Source organism: Pholcus phalangioides, unplaced genomic scaffold (assembly GCF_987345545.1).
Source record: "Pholcus phalangioides strain wild (caught in Gottingen) unplaced genomic scaffold, Ppha-v1.0 ptg000022l_1, whole genome shotgun sequence".
NCBI lineage: Eukaryota > Metazoa > Arthropoda > Arachnida > Araneae > Pholcidae > Pholcus > Pholcus phalangioides.
The window spans coordinates 12,277,455-12,304,365 of NW_028301615.1; the positions used below are offsets into that span (position 1 = coordinate 12,277,455).

General features: G+C 34.6%; 2 protein-coding genes and 1 non-coding gene across 3 annotated transcripts in view; all 3 read left to right on the plus strand.

Annotated features, from left to right (window-relative positions):
* Window positions 1-27: 27 nt before the first annotated feature.
* ArgRS (arginine--tRNA ligase-like protein) lies at window positions 28-18,494 on the plus strand. The gene is made up of 14 exons (XM_089249382.1): window positions 28-164; window positions 2,157-2,300; window positions 2,993-3,184; window positions 3,818-4,086; window positions 5,010-5,193; window positions 6,781-6,910; window positions 9,210-9,314; window positions 9,931-10,118; window positions 13,519-13,625; window positions 13,985-14,090; window positions 14,713-14,826; window positions 15,040-15,098; window positions 15,952-16,199; window positions 18,343-18,494. The coding sequence occupies exons 1-14, from the start codon at window positions 132-134 to the stop codon at window positions 18,450-18,452; spliced, it is 1,989 nt and encodes a 662-aa protein (XP_089105508.1). The 5' UTR covers window positions 28-131; the 3' UTR covers window positions 18,453-18,494.
* Window positions 6,160-6,233, plus strand: TRNAS-GGA (transfer RNA serine (anticodon GGA)). The gene has a single exon. It is a non-coding gene; the product is annotated as a tRNA-Ser (tRNA).
* A 2,994-nt stretch (window positions 18,495-21,488) lies between the features above and the next one.
* LOC149069482 (uncharacterized) overlaps window positions 21,489-26,911 on the plus strand; it is a 39,623-nt gene continuing 34,200 nt past the window's right edge. Inside the window, exons 1-2 of the mRNA XM_089249405.1 lie at window positions 21,489-21,605; window positions 21,717-21,753. Of these exons, the coding sequence (XP_089105531.1) occupies window positions 21,565-21,605; window positions 21,717-21,753 (78 nt within the window). The 5' untranslated portion in view covers window positions 21,489-21,564. The remainder of the gene's footprint in view (window positions 21,606-21,716; window positions 21,754-26,911) is intronic.

A 26,911-nucleotide genomic window follows, 5' to 3' on the forward strand; every position in this document is an offset into this window, starting at 1 on the left:
AACGTCTTGTTTTTTTCCGGTCCTCGAGTTCCCGAACTGCTTAAAAGCGCACGTTTCGCTTTTTTGTATGTATTTATAAATTTCAATTAAAATTGTGGAGATAAAAAGTTCATCAGTTACACCTGGAAAGGATGAGTAGCTACGCTGAAAAATGCGATGTTTTAGTGAGTTATTAATTAATATTTTATGTTTTTCTAACAATAATCGAAGCATTGACATAATCATCCTTAACAACTAGGTACTGTGAAATTATGTACTGTATTTTAACAAATTAAAGTCCGAGTTTCAAAAAAAAATTTACGGTGAAAGTTTTACATTAAAATCGGGTCTTCATGTTGATATGTATTTCGATTTGTATTACTAATGCATGAATGGTTGCAGATATAAATAATTATTAGCGCGATTCAACCGGTATTTGATATTACATCACTGATTGAAAATCAATCTTTCTGTCGTGGGCAGGAGTGACATGAAAGGCTGGGGTGAGGGGCGCTCATTATGATTCGAATTCGTGTACAAGGTGTAACTAAACTGATGGTCAGAAGTTTAAGAGGCGATAGAACTCTCCAAAACTAATTTTCACCATACAATGTGGGGTTGGAAAGCAAGCCGTAAGAAGGCGCTTTCTCTAGAGTGGATGAACCGTTGCCTTTCACAGAACCCATCATTCAGGTACTGTCCGTAGTGATGTGACTCCTGTATTTTACCTGGTGGTCACTCATTTGAACATTTACTCCGTCAACCTAACGCCAATCACATTTCTTGGTGTAATCGCTGTTCAAAAACATGCAAGAGGCACATTATGGGCAAAAAGTTATAATTTCTTTTGCAGATATCATGTCTAATCCTGCCAAAAACTGGGGTGTTTTTTGTTAATTCAATGAAAAAAAATTGAAATATTCAGAAGCAAAGGATGCATGATGAAGAATAGCTTCAGCCTATCGCTCAATAAATTTCAAGGTTTTGCCAAGTTTGAACAACCCTGCTAACGGAATCTTAGACGTGACTGAATCATGGTTACAACTACGGGGTACACTCAGAAGTGTGATGCTCTGGGTGCTAAACCAGAGAGGAGCACTGAATATGCCCTTTAACTGCTCTTTCTACACAGGCAGAGATAGACTTGAGAGTCTGGGGAAGGGGGGGGGGTCATAATGATGATGTCAGTTCATATATATGCATATACATTAGATCAGTCTGCTCTTGCTGTCGAATTGGCGATTTATAATTGTGCTAAGGTTTTGGCCCCTTGGCAACTCAATTTTTTTGTTCACCAAATGTCTTTAAAATAGAGGAAATTGAATATGGCTAGCAAGAAAAAAAATGCACAGCATTCAATACCCACAAAATGAGCGCAGTGAACCAAAATATATCAAAGGTAACACCTAAAATCAATCAACGCCAATTAAATGCTTTGTGTCTGTCAGTGCTTGAAACCGAAAAAGCAATGTATTATAAAGCGTCTCATATCAGCGGCAAAAAACTTGGTTTTCTTCCACTGGTATAAGACTGAGGAACAGCTTTGATATATGGTCCACCTTGGTGATTTTCTGTAATTTTTTTTTAATGACGGTGCCCCCCAGACTTCCAAGTCTATCTCCACCTATGGGTTCAGGGCAGCGGACCAGACTTCATTTGCAAAGTGCATGGCTGTCGGAATTTGTGTTGGGAAGAATGCTTCGTCATAGGTGCTGTAGGAGCTCTGATACAAAGAAAACGGGAATGGGGAGAGGTCTAGGGATGCCAGACTTCCATATATGCGGCCCATAAGAAGGGTGTATGCTTGTTGGGATTTTATTGAATATTCATGAGTTACTAAGAAGCTCTGTGACCTTGGAAAGTTGCTTCCGGGGGGGCTCACGTGGCCTGAGCCTTCTATGTTCCAGTGCCAATGAGGTGCTGTATTTAATGAACTTTTAATTGTTTTTTTTAAATTGGCATTTTGGGTGATTATTTTTTATTTTACTATGATTATGTTGTCCTAGGGGTACCCCCTCCAATGGCAAAGTGGAACATCCATCACTACTGACAAGCTTTAAGCCAGTGTTGGCATGTCTGTATATGCATGGAATTAATAACTAGACCTAATTAATTAATTCTCAAGAGATTGATGAAAAACAGATTTTTCTTGTGTTTTCCCCCTTTTTCATCCATAGGAAGCGGAAGCTGAATCATTGGCTGCAGCTCTGTCAAAAGTAAAAGAAATGAAAGGAGATTCCAATTGGATGATGGACCCACAGATTCAAGCCTTAAAAACCGAAAATTCAAAGTTACAGTATAGAATTAATATCCTCAAAAGGGTGAGATACTCTATAAAATTTTGTATTGTATACATGTGTTCACTTAGTATCATAGGGATAATGTTCTATAATTGAGTTACATAATTAGACTGGATCATTCAGTTCAGAACTGATTCATCTTCATGCTTTTAGTTGGGATTGTTAGTCTTAGTTTATCAAGTTATTGAGTTTGTTTTTAGCTTGTGACTTTTACATTACTTGCTAATTATAAGCCGTAGGTCAAGGTTTCACTATTTAATAAGTCAAAATTATTATATACTAATTTAGCCAAACTTTGATATCTCAGAGTGCTACCAGTAATTGATATTACTTCAACTTATTAAAAATATGAGTTATAGAACTTGAATTAAAAGAAAATATATCATATGGGAGATCAAAATTGCTTCAATGTATCAAAAATTTGTCACAGGAGTTCAATTATATCTCTTCCATGAAACAACGATGAGCCATGGTTGGATCAGGGGAGGAGGACTTATATAGTAATTCAATAATGAAATGCAAAAGCCTTTGCAAAAAGACCTTTGCATTTTTGCTGTGTATCAAGTACAATAAATATATTTCTTGTTCAGGACATGGGCACATCATCAAAAATATTTTTTTTCTTCAAATAATGTTTTAAATAAAAATTTTCGTATAATTAATAAGTTTAATAATTCTTTAATCTATCAATTTATACTTTAAAATTTTGATAGCATGCAGAAGAACTTGGTGAAACCAGTACAGACAGTTCTAATGAAACCATATTGAAGATCTTGGAAAAAAAATTCACAGCAAGTGCTAGAGAAATCTTCCCTGAAATAAACATCCAAACTGCTGATGTTACACGGAGCTCAAATGCCAAATTTGGAGACTATCAGTGCAATTGTGCCATGAGCATATGTCAGGTATGTTACTTTTTCTCGATGCTTAATAATCTTAGCGAGGGAGTATGCATAATTTAAAGTTTTGCTTTTGAATAAGTTTTTCTTCAAGATTGAATGATGTGATTTACAAACTGTAGCAGGTGCAGGTTTTTTTTTAGACCGGGGGGGGGGGAAGTATATTTCGTACTCATGCCTTGTCCACACAGTAGCCATGGATGCGATAGAAAAATGCATTATTACTGTCATGTGAAATGTTGGCAAATAAATGACAGGAGGATAAAGGTTTTGATTATTTTTCATATTTTGGAAATGTTTTTTTCTTTAAAATGTGTAATTTTTGGGGAGTCAGCTTTACACTGGTTTTAAATTTGTTATTGTTTTGGTGATCTTGAAGTGTGGTGAGGGTGCCAACTTCTAAGGGAACAAGCTTATATACAAGTTATACAGTATCTTCCATGTATAAAGTATAGGCCCTATATGTAAATAATATAAATTTATAGTATAAATAATCATTTAAAAAATGTTTCAAATATGCCCATTATAAACTATATTACTATATATTTCTATTCACATTATATTTATTTATTGGCTCTTCATGGGCTTCCCTTTCATGAAAATTGATGGTAAAAAAATAATTTCCTTGTTCATTAATAGACTCTCAAGAACAGTGGCCAAAAGGTTTCGTCTAGAAGTATTGGGGAGCAGATAGCAAGTCGAGTCACAAAAGATGATATTATAGAATCTGTAGAAGTCGCTGGTCCTGGTTTCATCAATGTTTCAATTCAAACCGGTTTTCTCAGTGAAAGGGTTACCAGAATAATTCTGGAAGGTGGTGTGCATCCACCTCCTGTCAAGAAGAAGAGGGTAGTTGTTGATTTTTCATCTCCAAATATTGCTAAAGAAATGCATGTTGGACATCTAAGGTGAGTGTGTAGAAAAAAAAATTATTGCTACTGTTATTTTTTATTATGATCATACTTGCAATCATAGGGGGGGAGGAAAGTGGTTTTAACTGACTCTCTTATTTTTTTTTAATGCCTAGTTTGACCAGATGTCCCAGCTAATTTTTGAGTTCCCCAGGGTAACATAATACAGAAAAGTCGTATTTTGGCCTCCTCCATATTTTTTAAGTTCTCCCACTATTCACATGGGATATGTAACGATTCTAATCCACTTTTTTTCCTCTACCGCTGATGAAAATACCAAAGTCACTGCCGGGGTTTATTTGACTGGGGACTTGCAGTTTAAAGTCCTTTTTTTTCAATGGCAAAACAAATTGTGCTAAAAAAAACTTCCTTATTAAAAAAGGAGTCCATAAAGCCACAAAATTGTACAGTGAGAATTCTAATTGTTCAGTCACTTAAAAATTCAATTTTACTCCGAAAAATTTTGTTAAAGGGTAAAAATACTCCTCAATTAATCCTCCTAAATTTTAGGTAATTTTTTTTTTCAACTCCTTAACTGCTGATGAAATCTTACATGATCTGCTCCCCAGTGCCACTTTGTTTTATCACAAAGAGTAACAACGTTTAAATATGCCCATGGGAGTTAAGGGATTAAAGAGTTATTTCTCACTATTGAAAAAAATACCCTTATAATTTGCAAGAGGAGTGAAATTACTCTTCAAAAATTTTTTTTGGGAATAAACTGCTACCATAGATATACATTTTACACACATAAAAAATTTCAATTGATATTCATACAAATTGTAACATTGTATGACAGAGTAAAAAAATGAAAAATAGAGTAATGCTGAAGTTGAGTATTCATCTCATCTTTTTAATTAACCTCATTCAATTTTTATTTTAAAGGTTATTTATTTTTTTATATGTTATGAATTTCATAGGTCAACTATAATTGGAGAAAGTATCAGCAGATTATTGGAGTATCTTGGCCATGATGTGCTTCGCCTAAATCATATTGGAGACTGGGGTACTCAATTTGGAATGCTTATAGCTCATCTAGAAAATATGTTTCCAAATTATCATAAAGAATCGCCCTCTATCAAAGATCTTCAAGCTTTCTATAAGGTATTCATGGTATTTAATGATAGCTTAATAACATTAAAAAAATTTTATTTAGACATATGCTTGCTTAAACCTGAATATAAAAGATCAGTTATGCATTTCACAGCATCTAATATGATTTGATGAGGACTCAGGTATTTGATAATAATCACCAATTTATAACTACAATCAAATTTTGTTATAATGGTACTAGATGAAACCACAAAATCTCTCTAGAACGTTACTGTTCTCAAACCTTGACAGTTTCGTTTTTTATAAAAAACTGGTTGGAAGGCATTCAATCATGCCGTTGCATTATGCTGGGTCATTTTTGATAACTCTCTTCACACTGTTCTTAAACACAATTTTTTCTTTCAAACTAAGATCGTGTCCTTTTTCTTTTTCCTTTTTTGAATTGAGCTGTTTCAAACAGCAGATTAGAACAGTTTAGTGTGGGGACTACAATAACTTTTGATACCTGTATCATAGAAAAGATCATTTGAAAGTCTTCTGGCCAATAAATTATTTATTTGGTTAACTGAAAAAAATTGATCAAAAACTGAAGACTTTTTTTTAAATCTTTCATTTGCCTGCAATACAGGAAGTCCGTTACAAACTCAGCGACACAAGTACACAGATGGTAGCAGTTACAATGGCTTAATAAGGAATCAGCTTTATGAATTAATGGAATACACACAAAAATATTTGTCAATAAGGAAGGTGTACAAGAATGACGTCACTCTCCGCTACCATACGAAGGTTTTAACAACTAGCTGTTGCGAAGATATATTTTGGAAAGAGAGAATATTCAACTGCCCCTGCTGGGAATCGAACCCACGTCCTTTCACTTTCCGGGTGAACGCTGCCACCAGAAGTCGCCATCTGGTGGCATCGTCAGCAGTTATGAGCTTGGCCCGAGTCTTTTTCGGCCGTCCATGTATGGTCCCTTTCAGTGTACACGAGCTCTGAGGAAAGATTGAGAGATTCTGTGCCTCTGTAGTCTAGTGGTCTAGGGCGTTCACCCGGAAAGTGAAAGGACGTGGGTTCGATTCCCAGCAGGGGCAGTTGAATTTTCTCTTTCCAAAATATATCTTCGCAACAGCCAGTTGTTAAAATCTTTGTAAGGAAGGTGTGTTCACCTCCTACAGCTGTCTGATAACAATTTCATCTTCAGGTATACAATGCAAACCTGTCTCCCATTTAAAAAGTTTCTCCACAGAGAACAGGAAGACCTCCAACATGATACTTACATAAACCTGAAAATTCAGGCATCTGCTGCTTTCAATTCCAATAATGGAAGGCAGATAGCAGCACTTTTTAAATGTGAAATGCACATAACTCTGATCGTCAGAAACACAGGGCTACACATTTCTAATCGATCAGCATGTATGAGATTAGTTAGAAATTCCTCAGAGGAATGTTTATGGGGAATGAATATCCATTATCCCAATAAATGACATGTACTGAATTAAGATACGCATAGGTACATTTCTAGCTTTATTGTCAAGTTTGCTGCTATCACTTGTGTAATAAAAATTTGTTTTTATGTTCATGTACTCATAATTTATTTTATCACTTTAGATTATTAAAAAAATATTTTGCCCACTGCAGGAAGCAAAGTTGAGATTTGACAGTGATGAAGAATTTAAAAAGCACGCTTATGATTGTGTGGTCAAGTTACAACAGTATGACCCTAAGATAATTAATGCATGGAAGCTAATCTGTGATGTTTCTCGTAAAGGTCGGTTTCTTTTTCCATTAAGTATGTGATTGATTTTTTTTATAGTTGAAGCTTTTGAGTCACCACAACCTACAGTATAAGAACCAAGAATTTATTCCTATACCATTTTGTTAGAAAAAAAGAGTATCTCTTCCCCACACTCACACCACCACCACCAAAAAAAATGTTACCCCCCCCCCCCTTCTTCAGGAACTTTGCTCTTTCATTTTCCATAGGGAATTCATAAGATGGAGCTTCTGATGGTCATAGTTACTTCATGGTAAAATGAGGGCATGTATAAATGTGCATTTGAAGACATCATTTAATGCGTTGCATTTGAGAAATGCACAGAGGTAAGAACAATAATATCAATGTTTTTGACGTTTTGGAATCACAATGACACTACTTGAACAGTCTTCTGTAACACTTTATACAGTCAATGCTCATGTATACCAAACCGTACAGACTTGATAAGCAATTTGTAAAATTAAAAGTTTGTAAGTGGAACAGACTATGAAAAAATGAAAAAACCGGGGGCAGGGAAATGAAAAAATGAGTTGTTTCATGTGAATCTCGCTTCTCTGAAATATTTTCAGGATGGTGGAATGCAGCTGGAACCACTTGCCATGGAAATGATATTTTGCTGATCTTTTTTCAGCAAAAGATCATTCATTAGAGGACTCAATGTAGTTTTTTAACCCCGTACTTTTATTTTTGTCTTTGTAAGAGTGCGAATTTCATTAAAAAAAATTTTTTTTCATCCACTCTGAAGCACAATCTTTTTGGTTTTATTGACATTGCAAAGAAGAAAATAGACAAACAGCATGCAGTTGGCTGAAATAGAGTTTGATTGACTCTCGACTCTTAGAAATGGCCTATCAATAACCTTAATATATTATACCATACCTGGAACCACCAGTTGATCCAATCATGATGCATAAAGAGTGAATTATGTTGTCAACTCATCTTCAATTCATAGTCACCCCCAAGAACAATCAAACCCTTTTTCCTGGCACGTGTTGAAAAACACCTGTATATTGTTCATGACACAATTTGGTGAACTCTCTCTACTTTCCCTCTCTTCCTCTATTTTCTCTTAAGACACATAGAATGTCCGAATTAAAGTTTACTTTTTATTACAACAAACTAGTGGTGGCTCGAAGAATAAACTAATTTTTACAAAAATAGCAGAAGAAAGGTTTTTTAAAATATAGAGTTGATAGAAATAAAAGTTCATAAAAAAGTGTGTTCATGAATTGGAGATTCATAAAATCGAGCATTGACTGTAGCAAATAGTGGATTCAGTAAGCTCAAGCACTCGTTGATCACCTGAAGATAAATAATTGAGTGTGAGCTGTACACACTGAGCTGTTCACAACCTGACAGGTTAATACAGCCTGACAGAAAAATGTTTCCTCTTGAATTTTGTTGCAAAAAAATGCAAGTTCAATTATTTAAACCATCCTTTAATATTGCTTCAGAAATGAAGAATGGCTCTTTGCTTTTACAACAAACCCGTTGGATTGGGTTAAAAAACATAAAAATACCAATTTTTTTTTTCTTTTGTAAAATAGAGATTGACTGGGTGAAATCTACTCCATAACATGGAGTAAATTTTTGCCCTTTGTAGGTTTTTATGCTATACTGTTTTGGACCAGGGAACTAGTTTGTAAAATTGTGTCAGTTTGTAAATTATAGGTTTGTAAAATGAAGCTGTGAATTTTTTTGGTTGGCAATTTTATTGCATAAAAATGGTGATTCAGACACATCCTCGTAAACTATAATAAAACCCATCTGTGGGTTTTATATTTCAAAGAAACATATATTGATAAAATAAATATTCTTTGGTAATGACTACAATTGCTGTCAAGAAGATTAAGTAGTATCACATGTGCAGTATAGCAGTAGTTGTAACAGGTATTGAATAACCAAGAATAGGATAATCATCACATAACAAAAGGAAATGTGAGAAGCTTATAGATCAGGGGCTCTTAAGCCATGGACGGGAGAATGAACTTTTAGGCATGCAAGTATAGAATAATCCATGACTGTTCGAAAGAGTATGAAAATATAAATTGAGTATCACTGAGGATGCTCGCATGCTTATGTGAGTTCACTGGAAGTGTGGCTCAATAAAAAGTGCCACTGTTATAGATATAAATAGTGCTCAGATATTGTAGAAGTACTCATATTTTGGATTTGTTGTGTATATGTGTTAAAATTATAATTATATGTGAAGTATATAGTTTGAAAACATTCTGATTGAGAGAGACTTTTTTAATGATGGCTCAATAAAGTATGAATTTTTCTCTTTTCTTAGAAATCCAGGCCATTTATGACAGATTAGATGTAACATTGACTGAAAGAGGAGAATCATTTTATCAAAGTAGAATGAAAGAAGTTGTTGATGATTTAGAAAAAACAGGTTGTTGTTTTTTTATTTCAGTTCAATGTTTTTCAATAACCAAAAATAGTCATTCTATTCAAAAATTTTGAAATCATAAGAAATACTCCCTATAAACTGAACTAAATGAAGTTTAGAAGACTAAAAAATTTGAAGACTAACCCTTTGAAAGGCAGACATTTTTCCAAATTCCATAGAAAACAATGTAAACAGGTGATTTCACTATGGGGACACCATGCCAAAAATGGGTTAATGGGAAAAAAATTTTGTTTCATAAGCAATCGTTATTTTATGAGAACTTGATATTTTAATTGACTAAAAAATTGACTAATATGTTTCCTTTACATATTGGGTTGAGAAAAAGCTGTCTTTCTTTACCATCCTACCTTGGGCCATTTGCTGAAGTGAAAAGAGGCTACTAATTCCTCTGCTTTAGTGCCTTGCCACCCTGCATGAAATAAGGAAGGCAGGGTCATGTCTCCAGTGATGTAGATGATAGCATGCTTACCTGGGTTCGCATCCTTGCAGAAATCAGACGACTATTCTTTCTGAGTTGATCTCACCATAATATCCAGAAAATATTTGTTTCCTTAATTATATCATTGTCCTTATTCTACCATTTATAATCACTTTTTAGTTTCAAAAGATTACTATTATGAAGATGATGGTCGAAGAATTCTTTTCTACCCGGAGCATTCCATTCCATTGATCATTGTGAAATCTGATGGGGGTTATACATATGATACATCTGATATGGCAGCTCTGAAGCAGAGAATATTTGAGGAAAAAGCAGATTGGCTAATATATGTTGTGGATGCAGGCCAGGTGATGATCTCTATCTTCTAAGTACAGTCAGACCTCTGTATAACATTACCTATGGGGACCAAATAATAAAGAAGGGTGACTTAATACCATGTCTTGTGTTAAATTGCTAATTACTCTGACAGAAACCTCAAAAAATTGCTGTTAAGGTAGAGTAATGTAAAAAGTGATCACATGTTCTGTTGGATTGAATTGTGTTTCCAGTTTAAAAATTATTTAGTTGGATTAAAAAAAAGGTTTTTGGTTAAGTTCATTGATCATCCTTGTAAAATGACATGTTAAAATGATATACAGTAGTCTCAAAAATCAGAGCCCCGAAAGTTTGAGTTTTCTCAGTGTCTCAACTTCATTCACCACAATCCCATCCCCAACTCTTCTTAATCACTCTAATTTTCATGTCCTTTTCACATTCTTTGTTTTCTTAAAACTTATAGTATGACATAAGATTTTTACTCTGTATTGTTTGTAATCCCTGTGACATGATGCAAAATTACTTCAAAAATAAAAGTAAAAGAAATTTTGTTTCTATACTAAGTTTGAAGGATGGTTAAATGTTGCTGCTTACAAAAGGAGCACCGTTTTGAAACAAAATAAAAAAAATTCTCATCTATATCTTATTCAAGAATAAAAATACAGTAAGTTATGCTAGTGCTGCTTTTGCTTGTCTTTTTTTTTAAGTAAAACCAACATTTATTTATTTAATATTGCTTGGCCGAGGCCTATACAAGGGAATGCGGTGGTGAAGTTTGACAGAGACGATTGATGTTACAAAGGAAATCAAAAACTGTTGTACAATCAATAATGTTTGATGGAAGGTTGTTCCAATCAGTTATTGTTTGAAGAAAGAAACTAAATTTGAAACAATCTGTGGATGCAAAGATGTGTTTCAATTTTTGGGAATGGTTAATTCTATTGGAAAAGTATGAAGCTAGAGTTAGAAAATTATGTGTCAATATGAAAATGGCCATGGAGGATTTTAAAAAGTAAAGTTAATCCAGAGATATGTCTGTGGGTGAAAAGCGGTTGCATATTGAGTTCAGTGATGGAGGCAGAAAATGACCAACAGTTAAGAATAAAGCCGGCAGATTTATTTTGAATAGATTCTAATTTGTCTATGTTTGAGAGAGTATGGGGGTCTTAGATTTCACAGGCATATGAGAGTACAGGAAGGGTGTAGGTTTGAAAGCAGAGATGTCTGAGGTGATGGGGGGAGTTTTTGAGGTTCCGACAGAAAAAAAAGAGTTTTTAGAGATAGTTATGAAAGATATAATCAACATCGAGATTCCAACCGAGGTCGGCAGAAATAATTACTTCCAGATATTTATAATTAGAAACTTCTGTGATTAAAGAGTTATTGATAGTGTAAGAAGAATCGAGGGGAAGTCTTTTGCAAGTAATTTTCATAAAAACTGTTTTAGAAGAATTAAGGGGTAATTGCCAGGATAAACACCACATTCTGATACAATGTTGAGGTTATTTTGAAGAAATGCTTGGTCGGATTCGTTGTGCACTGTTTGGTAGATTACGCAATCATCTGCAAAGAGTCGGATACGGCAATTGATGGAATTAGGAAGATCATTTATATAAATCGAAATAATAATGGCGAGAGGACCAAACCCTGAGATATGCCAGACTTGGAGAAATGGGGAGTTCTGGCCATTGAAGGAGACAAACTTACTGCAGTTGGTAAAGAAAGCTTCCACTCATTTAATCAGTTCAACACATAGGCCAAGGTTTTGGAGTTCAAGTAGAAGTTTAATGTGGGGCACCCTGTCAAAAGCTTTAGAGAAATCCAAGAAAACCCATATCAGTTTGGACATTTTTCTTGATACTGCTTGATAAATCATGTATAAAAAGAGCTAATTGGGTAGTTATTGATAAAGATGATTGAAAGCATGTTGATGTGAGAAAAAAAGTTTATTGAATCAATCTAAGATCAATTATCTGAGATCTTTAATTTTACATGTAGAGGCTGAGATCTTATTTCTAAGAGAAAGAGAGTTATTAAATTTAAGTTTGGGGACATTTCGACGAATTTTTCTTTTTAAATGAATAATATCACGATTGATTCAGGGGTTACAGATACATTTTGAAGAGGTATTTTTGATGGACACAGAGGCTTTGCGTTTTTCGATAACAACTTTGAATTTACTCCAGAGAATATGAACATCATTTAAGGGAAATGATGAAATGAAATCAGGGAAATGGGTGCGAAGGATATTTTGCAAAAGGGGAAAAATGCCATCAAAAAGAGAAATCGGAAACCTGGATTTTATTTGAAACAGCAATTACGTCTAATGTGGAGCTTGAGTGGTTCAAGATTCTTGTCGGTTCTAAAATTAGTTTGAATGAGATTGAACTTAAGGAAAAGAAAAAGAACTCTATTACTAATAAAATATTTACCCAAGAGGGACTCAAATTTATTGCCATTCAATTCTGGATAGGTTCTGGTCATCAGCTATGATTAGGAGGTGTGAATTAAAAAAATCTATCTAAAATTGATTCCAATTCGACGAAACAGTGAAGATCTGGTTTAGGGGGTAAATAAAGAGAAATATTGCAATGGTGAGTACGGTAAAATGAAAAAGTTTTTCATTGTTTTTGAGATAAGTAGAGTTTTTCGATAATCTGAGGTGGCCGCAGTTCCATTCACCTCGGATTATCAAGACTACTGTAATTTAAGGCATGTCTATTGTAAAAACATTGTTTTTGAAAAAACTAGGATAGCAAATGCTCAAATTTACATGTGCATCTTAATTTTGTTTTTATCACCCTGACTTTTTTAGATTGATAATACAATAATTGTAGCTCTGAGTGCATTCTATCTGGTTTGCTGAAGTTAGTTTTCTACTTTTTCCATCTTTGAGTTGTAAATATGAGTTGATTTCTCCTTTGAAAAAGTCTTGTCACAGCAACCAGCTAACCCACAACACAAGTGTATATTCATATGCACACCATGACAATTTTTATTTATTTATTTTTGGTATTTAAATGCTTTGCTAACAAGGAGGAGTTAACTCGAAGTGTGAGCTATTTGGAAAAATGCAATGAGGTATGGAAGGAAAGAAATTTTTTTGAGAGAAATTAGCACAAAACTGTCTAGGAAATTTAAATTGAATTGAATTTCTGTACAACATTTTTGTGATTTTTATGATATGTAGTAGAACCCCTCTTATATATAACGATCACCCCTCTTTTATGGCCAAATAACAATTTCCCTTGTATAATAAAAGTATATATTTCAAACCCCTGATTAAAGCTCACCCATTTTTTACAGACATTTTTTTTGTCCCACCAGTGTCTGCTAAAGAGGGGTTTTACTGCCCTTAGTTTAACATAATTTTATCATTTAATTTGACATTGTCTTGAAATTTTGAATCTTTTCTCTCTCTCTCTCTCTCAGTCGGTTCATTTTGATTCCATATTTCTTGCGGGAAAGAAGCTTGGCTGGATCACTCCAGAAATTAGAGTAGACCATGTTGAATTCGGCGTAGTACGTGGGGAAGATAAGTAAGTAAACAGATTATAAATCAGGTGCTGCCAAAGTCTGTGAAAAAAAAAAAAAAATCCTTAATTGTTGTTCTAGGTATTATTATTATTGGTTTTTACTTTAAGGGAAATGAAAAGTGTGTGTATTTGTGTAAGTAAAAATTATATAAAACATATAACTATGTTTTGCAAAAAGAAACCAAAACAATCAGAGGATATTGTAATTTTCATGTTAAATAGCGATGTAAGTTATAATGTAAGTACATTAGTGAAAATTGAAACAAACTAATTACTGCATAATTAAGTGAAGTTATCTATAATATAACTGCAACTGTGTTTCTATTCATTTTAAAAATATTTTCTTTCCCTTTCCTTAAAAGAAAAAAATTCAAGACAAGATCAGGAGACACTGTAAAACTATCAAATTTATTGGACGAAGGCTTGTCAAGAGCTCTTCAAAAGCTTCATGAGAAAAAACGTGATGAGGTTTGTTTTTGTAATTTTAACTCTTAAATATATGTCGACAATCAAATGGAAATATGTACAATTTACATTTTTTTAGTACATTTTTCTGACTTTTGAATTTCAACTGTGTCTTATTGCATGCATTTTATTTTTTTAAGAGAAGTTGGACAGTTTGGGAATTTGATAAAAAGGCATCCTTTTCTCTTTGTTTTTTTTATAAAGAAAAGACTTCTTTGATCTCATAAAAATAATCTCTCCTCTTTAATCTCCTTAAATCTTAATAGGAAAAAAAAAAGATCTTTCGGCATAATCTCAGTTGCACAATGCAGCTCAGTTTTAGAGCTGGAAGCCAAAGCTCAATCGATTCATTTTATTCCTGGAAACTACCCATGATTTCCGAAATGTACATTTCATAAACTTATAATCTAAAATATGTCAAATATCCTGTATTTGTTTTTTCTCATCTAGATCGCTTCTTTCTCCATCAACAGTAGTTTTCTGCCTTCATGCATAATATTTTGGCATACTTATTTTTACTAATATATATTGCTGATTTTTTTTTTTTTAGATAAAATATTTTATCATGCTTTTAGCGGGCATTTTGCCCTCATATTTGTAAAAAAACAAATGATCTTCCATGTAGGCTCTTACCCCAGAAGAACTGAAGACAGCTCAAGAAGCTGTTGCTTATGGCTGTATAAAATATGCTGACCTGTGTCACAACAGAGCCTCCGATTATGTGTTCTCCTTTGATAAGGTAACAAATTTTTTTTTTGGAAAACAAAAATTTAAATCTTAAATCTTCATTAGTCAAATTATAGTTTGATTAAGCTGTTCTTTTTTTTAATAAATCCTTGCTTTTCTTTTTTTCATTTAAACAGCTAATTTCAGTTGAAAATGTCACTAAAATAAATATTTTGTTAAACTTTTTAATCAAATTTGGGATTTGTTAATTATTCCTAAATTTTAGATGTTGGATGATAAAGGCAACACTGCTGTGTATCTTTTATATGCCTTGACTCGGATCAGGTAAGCACAATAGATAGTTGCTGTTATAAAAAAAAAATATTTCTTTTAATAAAATGCTATTTTCAATAAAATTTTGTCTCACTGAACAATTGACTGACAATTGACTTTTGCACGCATATATAATGCCAAAATAGTGATTTAAAAAGTTTGAAAAATTAAGTAAAGATTTACCCATATGAAAATCAATCGGATTAATAAATCAGTGACTCTGAATTATTTCTAAGTTTTATGAATTGTAACCCTTTCTGTGGTATTAATAAATTTCACAGATTCTCTTTTAACTGGCATTTAGTGGAAATAATCAAATCCTCTGTAAAATATGGCATTTTTCGAAAAGACTTTTTCAGATTTTGTGCAAGTGATAATGTTTCCCACCCCCCCAACTCCAAGAACGGTGAACCCAGAAAAAGATATACTCCATATTTTTTTATTATTTATACTGTACACACATTTCTACATATTCTTCATTTTACACATATATTGTTTTTCAAACCCAGCAATACGAGTCCGTAACTATGACCATTCGACCACCACAGCGGCTTTACACAAATATTGTTAATTATTTACAAATATATACATGCAGAGTCATGGGTCAATAAACTCGCATATATTTCTTATTTTCCATTTAAATCTTAGATAACCAATCAATTTCTCATCATTGTTTGTTTGTGTAATTTCTATAACTAGTGTTATAAGCGATCTTTGTTTAAGCAAAGATATAAATTGGACTTTTTATTTAAAATAAACATTAAGATTTTGTTGCAAGAATGTGATATATATATATATATCACATTCACTGATATATATCTGATATATATCGGGTTATGCATCAATGAATGAATTTCTTGTGTAGGTCAATTGCTCGTTCTGCAAATGTAACCCAAGATGAACTATTAGCAGCTGCGAAAAAAGAAAATGTCAAATTGGAGCACCCAAAAGAAGTCACTTTAGCTAAGATGCTTGTCAGATTCTCTGAAGTCATTGTAACGACCATGGAAGACCTATTCTTAAATAGACTTTGTGAATACTTATATGAGCTTTCTTCTGTGTTCTCAGAGTTTTATGACAACTGTTACTGTATTATAAAAGATAAAGAGAGTGGTAAGTCAAATTCAATTTTTTTTCCTCTCAATATTATTGACACATCCCACCTCTTCCTAGCCCTTGAAGTCTGTCTATACTTATTTGTTGCACCACCGTTCCTTATGGCTATGTTATAGACGATAATGCAGCTGTTCACTGAGCTTATTAGGCATTACATTCAGTTTGAAACACTGACTTGTGTAGAATGGCCATCTATATCTAGCTAGAACTCTCTAGAGCATGTTTGAGAGACGTCCAACTCTGAATGGTCTAAGAATCTCCAAGAAGCTTCAGTGAGCTATGAGCATATTTTTCACATAAATGAATCCTTGATACTACAAGTCGTCATAGATAATCTTGTAACTATTGATCAATGCTGTCAAGTCTATGTATTCACACATACAGCAGAGATGATCATTAATCCTGTGATCACATAATCCCTGTGTTCACTAATGACGCACCCCATTGAAATTTATGCAGGTGATTATGCAATTTTTTTTTCTATGCCTGTTAATTGGTTTTCATTTCTCTGCTCATGAGTATCTCTTGCTTCAACCTATGTAGGTGTCAACAAAGAAGACTAAAGCTATATATTTTATAAGCATTTTTGTTTTTTGGTTGTTAACTTAAATTTTGATCGCCATTCCCTTGTTAAGGCTCAATTACATTGGGCGAGTTTACTAGCTGCTCGCTTGCGGTTTTACTCGCTGGTACTAAACACGCTCTGTGTTAGCAAGTAAAATTGTCGCTTGCTCTGCTAGTGTGAGAAAATTTGCAGGGTAGGCTACTTTTCCCGCTACTCTCCAGTGTTTTTGTTATCTCTTGGGTGCAATATGGGTGTGGCTACATTTTTACCCTCTCACTTTGGCTCGCAACAAAAGAGAAAGACTACAATTACACAAAAAGGAAGGGAAAGAAAAATAGTTGCTCGCTCATCTAGTGAGCAATTTTACTAGTCCTGTGTAATTAAAATTTGCTGCACTGGTTGAAACTGGTTCACTTGCCAGCTTCTTTTACTCTCCGGAAAATAGCTAGTAAACTCACCCAATGTAATTGAGCCTTTACTGTCTATGTCTGGGGATTTTGGTGGCCAGCGGAAGTGTCTAAAGTCAGAAGAGTGTTCCTGGAACCACTTTGTAGCAATTCTGGACGTGTGGGGTGTCGCATTGTCCTGCTGAAATTGTCCAAGCCCGTCAAAATGCACAATGGACATAAATGGGTGCAGGTGATCAGACAGGATGCTTACGTACCTGTCACCTGTCAGAGTCGTATCTAGACATATCAGGGGTCCCATATCACGCCAACTGCACTCGCCCCATACCATCACAGAGCCTCCACCAGCTTGAACAGTCCCCTTTTGACATGTAGGGTCCATGGATTCACGAGGTTGTCTTCATACCCGTACACGTCCATCAGCTTGAAGCAATTGGAACCGAGACTCGTCAGACCAGGCAACGTGTTTCCAGTCCTCAACAACCCAATGTCGGTGTTGTCGGGCCCAGGCGAGGTGTAAAGCTTTGTGTCGTGCAGTCATCAAGGGTACACGAGTGGGTCTTCAGCTCCGAAAGCCCATATCGACAATGTTTTGTTGAATGGTTCGCATGCTGTTGATGGCCCAGCATTGAAATCTGCAGCAATTTGCGGAAGGGTTGCACGTTTGTCACGTTTAATGATTCTCGTCAGTCGTCGTTGGTCCCGTTCTTGCATGATTTTTTTCCGGCCGCAGCGATTTCGTAGATTTAATTTTTTACCGGATTCCCGATATTCACGGTACACTCGTGAAATGGTCGTACGTGAAAATCCAAATTTCATCGCTACCTAGGAGATGCCATGTCCCATCTCTCGTGCGCCGACTATAACACCACGTTCAAACTCACTTAAATCTCGATAACCTGCCCATGTAGCAGCAGTAACCCATCTAACAACTATGCCAGACACTTGTGTTATATAGACGTTGCCGACCGCAGCGCCGTACTCTGATTGGTTACATATCTCTTTATTTGCATCTGCATGCCTGTACCAGTTTTTTTGGCTCTTCAGTTTATAATGTTATGCATTTGAATATGTGCAATACAAAATGAAATCATTTTATTCCTCTTTCTTGATTAGAGTTATTTATATGGTAATATGTATATTCTTCCATGGTCTTCTATTTCTCTAGGTCAAATAAAAGAGATAAATACTTCAAGGTTATTGCTCTGTGAGGCCACAGCAAGAGTGATGATGCAAGGTTTCCAAATTTTAGGTTTACAACCTGTTCATAGAATGTAGTAGGAAGCATTATATATTAAAAAATAAATTTCATGACCATCATTTTTTTCGTTGTATGAAATGAAAATACGGTAATCATTACTCAATTTTGTTTGTATGTATGTGCGTCAAACTGTCTCATCCTTACTATGGATTGTTTAATTACCATCAAAACTCTGACTGATATACATCTAAATTAGTGATTTCTCAAATGGGGTCAATTTTGGGGATAAAATTATATTGAAAGGAATAATATAGACTGTTCCTGAAGTTATGTTAGGATTCCTAACCAGTTTGTCATGACACACTACAATTCCGAAGTTCCTGAAGAAAGTGGTGTTCAAAGATAGTGAAATCTCAATATAACAATACTCTCTCTGCTGTCCAAGAAAAAATTGTTGCTGAGGAATTATCGTTATGTCGAGAGGCAGCAAAGAGAGAGAGAGTTTAACACTAGAGTATACAGTACACATATCCAAATGAGACTTCGAAAAAAAAAATTTCGTATAGACTGGATTTATCATTATATATATATATATATATATATATATATTGAGTGTCGTTGTGGTGGTTTCACTGTATTTAAAATTCTTAACTTATTCTCAAGTGTGTGGAGGGCAAACCAAGTCTGTGGACCCTGATTTAAAGTGTTTTACAATTTATTACTTAATAAATAACTATGCAAGGAACAATAATACTACAAGTTGTAATAAAAATGAATAACATTTGTAACAGATGTCCATCAAACATTGGCACATGCAAAGGGGGGAAAGGCAATTCTAATTCCCCCTCCTCCTCCCCCCAGAGCCAAGATTATAGTGTTATTTTGCAGGAAAAAACATAAACCCCCCTCAGAAGGAAAAAATCTGAACCCCTCCCCCCTCGAGAAAATTCTGCACACATCTATGCCATCAAATACAGTAGAACCCCTCAGATTCAGTTGCCCCTCTTTTGTGGTCAAATCACAATTTCCCTTGTTTAATTAAAGAATGCATTTCAATCTCCTGATCAATTGTCGCTCCTCTTTTACAGATGAACGTTTTGGTCTGCATTACTGTAATTTTTAATGTATTAAATTTTCTCTGGTAAAAAAATATTGAAAAATTGTATTGTATTGGGTGTAGCATGATTATCCCAATCCTGTTCTGTATCTGCCTATGACAGCCACCTTGTTTTACAGAGAAAAAAGATTTTTTTTTCTGTGTACTACCAGTAGAGAGACCAAATCATAGGCATAAAGTTATTGGAAATATTCGAAGGGCTCAGAATTATTGGGAGAGGTAGCTCAAAATTAATATTTACATAAATTACAATGGTGGCAAATGTTGAAGAGCGTGCTCTGCAGAATACAAGTTTATACACCTATGGACCAGAGGAGAGCACTGATTCTAGCCTTCAACCTCTCTTCTACATTGCCACGTGGGGGGTGGCCCATGTCTTAAGAGCATTGTGGGGGCCCAAGTGACTCCCTACCAGGCAAATTACTTAAAATTTCAACCGTGCCTCATTTTTGTGAGGCCGATTCTTTTCTTGAGGCCCCCAGATTGTGCCTGGGTGGGGCCCATGTCTTAAGATTGCAGCTATCAGTGCAATCTTAAGACGGCGTACGCAGAATTTTCTCAAGGGGGATGTTTTTTTCTTCTCGGGGGCAGGGGGGGGGGGTTTACGTTTTTTTCCTTCAAAATAACTCTATAATCTCGGCTTGAGGAGGAGGGGGGGGGGTTAGAACCCCAAAGCCCCCATTTTCGTACGCCAATGCTGATAGCCCAGTTGATCTGTATTGGGCCTGGCAAAGTGCTAAAATTCCTAAAAGAATTGCCAATTATTAAATTAAAATGTATTTCTCTCACACAAAGTCAAATAAAAAGAATATAAAACGGAATTTATACGAGGTTAAGACCGGGAATAAACTAAAAAGTTTCTTTTATAAAACTTGGAAAGTGCATCCGATAATCGTATCAACCCACAGGCTTATTAGTTGATTTTTCAAGTTTTATAAAAGATGTCGTCACTTTTACTGTGTGAACCCGGTCAAATACAGTCATAATCAGGCTGATCAATTTTTTTCGAGAAAAATACGGGAAACTAATAGGAATGTTGCTAGTTCTTGGTAAAAGTGAACGATTATTGTTGCCGACAAAGCTGTATTAAAGATCCCGAGCCGCTTTGGTTGCCGATAAACCACGGTTGGCTTAATCATTTGACAAATGTGATAGTCATAATTATTTGTAATTTTTGGCTTAGTTTTAATCCTGCATTTCAGGGAAGAATAAAAGAGTGTTTTTTGTTTAAGAAAGAGTTTTGTTGAAAATATTGGAAGTGAAGGGAAATTTTCATGAGAATTTAAGATGGCCAAAAACACGGGAATGTCTAGAAAAATATGGGTGATCTGTGTCATGATGTAATAAATAAATCGTAAATATAATAATCTTCGTGTTCGCGATTCCAGTAAAAATAGAAAACTCGTAAACTTTAAACAGGATTTACGTGGTCAAATAAAAGTAATTCTTTTTGAGTGCTTCACAAAGTCACCGCTAGAGGACATGTAGAGTAATACAGAAGCAGTAAACCAACGAAAAAAAATTTTGCAACGAGTTTTTCAAACAGCACACCCAAAAAATATTCAAAAAAACGTATGTATGCTATTTAAATCTCGCTAAAAGAACTTTTCGAAAGAAATCAATGTTTATACAGGATTTCTGCTGTGACCATATTTTAAAAAAAGGGTCATTCCATTGATTCATAACTCTCGTTAAATACTGGATTCGAGATTGAAAATTTAAAGGTGAACTTTTTCAATATGTTTGGAAAAAATGAAAAATTTTCGCAAAAAAACGATGAATTACCGAATACTATTATACAAAAATAATTTCATCGCGAGAGATATGGGACGTATGGTCATTGTAATACTACTTCAGACTTCATGATCTGATCAGTATAGTCGTGACATCTATTTAAAATTACTAAAGCTAAACACGGAGTAATTTTCAAAATATAATGTGCCTATCATCTGGCGGCATCTAGGGAGCGGGAAAGACAACTACCAGCTATCCCATATTGCATTGCGACGGCGGTTGCTGTTGGGTTGTAACTTGTCTCTTTTCAATTTGTGTGTGTCTTCTATTCACACGTTATGAAAGACGCGATGACGCTGAAAGTCGGTGATTTCGTTTGGTAAGTGGCTAATTCATTTGCTAATTATTAATTATTCCTTAAGGGATATCGCTAATACTTTCTTCCACGAGACTTGTAACGGTAATCGTTTTGTGTTTCGTTTGGTTACAGGGCGAAGATGAAAGGATACAAAGCTTGGCCGGCGAAAGTAAGGAAGTTTTTTTACGTTGTTACTTCATTACTACTTGCGATTTGTTAGGAGGGCCATGGCGTTATGAAATTATTGCTGATGCTAGTTTCAGTTGTTTACACAAGAATTGACTCTCGATCCGAGGCGGTTTTATAACAGTCACGTGCTTTATTGGCGTGGGGAATTTTTTTTAATGTACCTTTTTAATTAGTTTCTAATTTTATTAATTCATCCCGGTATATTAATTACGCCCAATGAGCTTCTAAAATTTTAAAATCATTGATTGAGAAAACAAGAAAGTAGGGCACTTTGCCATGTGCAAGATTGTTTTATTGTTTGTATTTTTTTTTGTCAATATATTGTAGTTTTAGCCTTTAAAATAGTCTAATGGATTGAGGGGTTTGGGGCAGACATTTATCATTACATATTGTGCAGTTGTCCCAATTATAACATTCATTCTTGTTACGTTTTACTGCTTTGTGTGACATTGTGTGCATCTGTTGAATTTCGAGACCACAAATTGGCGCATTCTGGCTTGATTCTGCACGATTTTGATGCCAGATTGGGTTTTTTGGCATGATATTCTTTTCACATGCTTTCAGGAGGATATGATATTTAGCAAGAAAATTGTTATAAAAACATTTAACAGAATTTATCGGGATACTGTAAAATGGGGTGAATAGAAACAACAATTTAGAAGCACAAACATATGGGGACAGCTTGGCGATTTTTGGCGACTTTTTCTGCGCCAAAAGTGTTGGATGACCTGGCCAAAAATCGCCAAGGCCATGAGACACTACGGGCACCAAAAAAAAAAAAAAATCACCAGCATAGAAAAAATTATAAAAACCCATTCGCACAGATATAAAAATATCATGAAACACGACAAATATAGTATGAACATAAATAAGATCTGGATTATATATAAATATGATTTCTGGGTTAGAAAATGTGATACGAGACTGTGGGATGGTATTGACGCCCAAACCAGCATAGAAAACTGCTAAAACCAACAAGCATAATATCACTCACTACCCAAGACTAAATATCAAAACAACAAGGTATCCGCTCCTAAATAACAACGGTTTTGCATGTTGTTAATATAAGTATATTCTATGTATAAAAAAATTAAAATCTGGACTCTATTTCTGGGTATCCAGGTCTTTTTAAATAAAGTAAATAAGGCTACAACCTTATACCAGGGGACGAAAATGTAAATGTAATCCTAACGCTTAGAGCGTTAGGATTACATTTACATTTTCTAAAGGAAAAAGACAAAATGGCTGATGGCCGATGAAAAACTGCCAAAGCGGTTGGATGTTACGGACCGAGAAAAAAGTCACCAGCCTGGAAAATTAACCAAAACCAACAAGCATAATAATAATTCACTTTTTAGACTAAAAACTGGGAGACTCTTGTGAATAATAAAATGATCAGGGTATAAGTTTCTCAGAGTTCCATCAATAGAAACAGTTGTTGTATAAATAAGTATTCTGGGTATAAAACCGGACTGTTTTAAATAATAAAGCTATCAGGGTATGAAAGTCTTTAAAAAACCTGGTCTTTCTTTTAGATAATAAACTGATAAGGGTATGTAAAGAAGTAATAAATATTAAAGGTACAACCTGATAGAATGGTATCCAATCCACATACTGGCTGTATACATATACCGTACACACTGAAGGAAAGTGGGAGGGAAAAAAGAAAGTCAAAACTGTTTTTCAGATCCTTCAAACAGCTGCAGAAAATCAAGGGGTGGCTTCATTTGGAAGAATAGAGAAAGGCAGAGGGGAAACAGTAATTAGCGCCATGTGGATAAGGAAGATCTAGAACAGATATAGCACTGAACTGAAAGCTGTGTCTAAGATAATGCACCTTTGGCTGACACGTCATTTTCAAGTCAATAATAGCAAAGTTTTATTGAATCAAAAGCAACACCCTCAATATCTCAACAGAGGAGTTATGTTATGCAACTGAAAAGTTATGAAAATTTGGTTGCATGAGAGAGTCAAACTGACTGAGAAAACTCACTAGGAAAGAAGTTGAGCGAAAATGGTAATGTGAATTCACCAACACAAAAAAATGCGTTAAGTGGATGGCTACAATCGCAAGTACCAGCATATTTTCTCACAACGTTTTCATGGCTTTTTTTAAAATGCAAGCAGGATCTGTTTTACGTAAATTATTGGGATTGGCAAGGGGACTTGAATTTACCTGCCACTCGGGTGCAAAGCTTCATGTGCCACCTTTAAAATCAACCATGGCTGGAGGCTTGCAAGGTTTCAGCCACGGGAACATTGGAATAAACCAGATTTTTGTTAGTTCAAAGCTATACACCTCACTTTTGAAGAAACCTGTGTTTTTCAAAAGAAATTGTTTTTTTTTTTCCTTTGGCTTGGGATTATTAGATTGGCAAGGGACCTGAGTGATGCAGTGATAAGATGCTGGTCTTCCACCATGAAGGTTACTGTCAGGGTCCCCGAATTTGATCCAGGAAAAACTGAAAACAAGTTCCTTCCCTGCTGATCCTGGGGTGACCACTGATATATATATAGTGCCTTCATTTCTCACCCAACTCCATCGGTAGGAAGTTACCATATTGCGATATGACGAGAGTTGGCGTGCTGTAAAGTAGCTTAGAGGGTAAGAGTCATAGAAGACTATAGAAGTACAAAATGCCTGCTCCAAGGTCCCTAGGGCAAGAGGTCCCTGTGGACACATGAGAAGCCAAATTCTGTTTGCCTTGAATTTTTACTGCTGCAAAAATTTTGTTGGAACAGATGCAGTATGTTCCGCCACAACTTTGGCGACTTTTTCTTCGCGATAAGTCGCCAAGACCGCCACATTGAATACAGACATAAAAATTGCATACTCTAAGGCAGTAGTTCTCAACCTTTTTTGACTCGCGAAGCCCTTTCTGGTATATAACAGGGTTTGTACAGACCTTGCAAAATCATTGCAGTACTTGAAAAAAATTATGCGTGAATTTTTTCCATCAATTTTTGTTCCCCCTTCAACTCAAAATCCCTCTCTAAACCATATTCCACTAGGGCGAAAATGTGTAGAGCAACAATGATACACAATAATTGTGTGACAATGTTCAAAGCAGGACATATGGTCACGCATACCTGATGTATTTCTAAATTCTCTTATAAAAAGATGCTGCCTAAAAAACTGCGCTTGCGATATTGCTTCGAAATATTTTCTATGAAATTTTTCTAACTATTGAATGTCATTTGAATATATGTTAGCTGACCATATTTCCTTGATAAAAATATGGGAAAACTGCCAATTGTCACCAAAAATATTAACAAAGGTAAGCGAAGTTGTCAGTTGTTAAAATTGCAAAAGCAGATAACGAAGCACCATGGCATTGAAGCAGTAGATTTAAATTGATTCTATGGGGGAAAACGTTAACATGACAATATTTAAAGTCATAATTATATATCGGAATATAATTCATAGAATTGGGAAAATAATTTTATAATACTTAATTTCAGTAAAGAATAAAAACTTCAATAGGCTTTGTTTTTGAAAATATGTGTAAAATAATGGGATATTTTCATGAAAAAATTGGGATGGCCAGAATTACATGAAAATATGGTAATGTCCCAGGGCATATAGTCACCCTAGATTACATTGTTTCTAATTTTTTTTTATCGAAGGCAAAGTTCAATGCTGTTTCAAACATAAAATGAATTCTGTTTAAATGCCATTTGCATATTAAACTACAATGGCTTTTTTTAAAAGCAAGACCTTTAGAACTTGACATAGTCTACAAGTTGAAATGAGAATTATAATTGTTTTAAAAAATTATATGGCATTAAATTAAATTGGCATTTCAAAATTAAAAATGAGTAAATGTTGAATATAAATTAAAAAAAATCCAAGTAATTTAAGTTTTGTAAAAAATCACTGTTTTTATCAACCACAATAATGAATGCCCTTGAATTTTAAAATTTTGCCTGGAAAAGTGCTTGAATAGTCTTTTTTTTTTTACTTTCAAAGAGTATGAACCATGTATAATGTCTGGCGGAGCCCCATAGGCATATTTTTTATTTATACATCAAAGTTGCTGATTTACTTAGTTGCTGATTTTATTATTCAAAAACATTTATTTTTATTTTTTCAAATTTATAGTTTTTTCATATTTTTCTTGAGTGGCCGCAGAGCACCAGTTGAGAACCGCTACTCTAAGGTCTCTAGGGCAGAAGCTAGGGAAGGGTGAAGTTTCTGGTGCTTCAAACACCAGACAAGGGATAATTTCAATTCTTTTTTTTTTTTTTTTTTACCTTTATTTGACCACTCCCATGAAATTAATGGGGGCACCAACATGCACACTTGTGACAGACGTGTAAAACGTGATTGCGTGTACAAAAAATGTGTTTCTACAAATTTTTCACTTGTGACAGATGTGCGTAGTACATTCTTGCTTCTGGTGTTCCATTCTGTTCCCTCATGTTTCCTCAACGTCGTTGTCAAGGTATGACTCTAAAGATGAGCATTAGTTGCTGATAATCATAATCTTTCTATTTATTCACATTTAAGAGTTACACATAATCGTAACATTACTATTATTTCTAATTACAGTTCATTAGTAAAGTATCAATCTGTGGGCCGCCACAACTCCAAAATGTGAAGTTGTGGCCAAATTTTTACTGCTGGAAATTCTGGAACATTTTGTTATCTACTTAATACGAACAATATAAAAATCTGTATATGTAACACGAAGGGATTAACACGCCCCTCGTGGATTAACATTTTTCTTCTACAATTGGTGGATGTGTTTCCAACTTGCATGATGTTGCTTAATAGTTTACACATTTTTATTTTTTCACAGATTTAATGAGTTTTAGTTTAAAAAAAAATGAGCAAACAAAATTGTAATACAGACAGTAAAGTTGAAATACAGACAGTAAAGTTGAAAGCCCAACGATATTTATGTTGGTGCAACATTATTTCGAATCAGCAATTAGGGCATGGAATTCAAGGCTTTATACAAAATTATTCCTCTGTTACCAGGGGAACCCTAGTTCCACACATTGTAATGCATTTAAAGTGCTCAGTGCAATTTAGCTAAGTTCAGCTCCCTGTATTTTTCTGCAATTTTTTCCATGCACAAAATCTAGAAATAGCAGCTTTCTTTCTGTTTATTTCTATTTACCCTAAATATCTA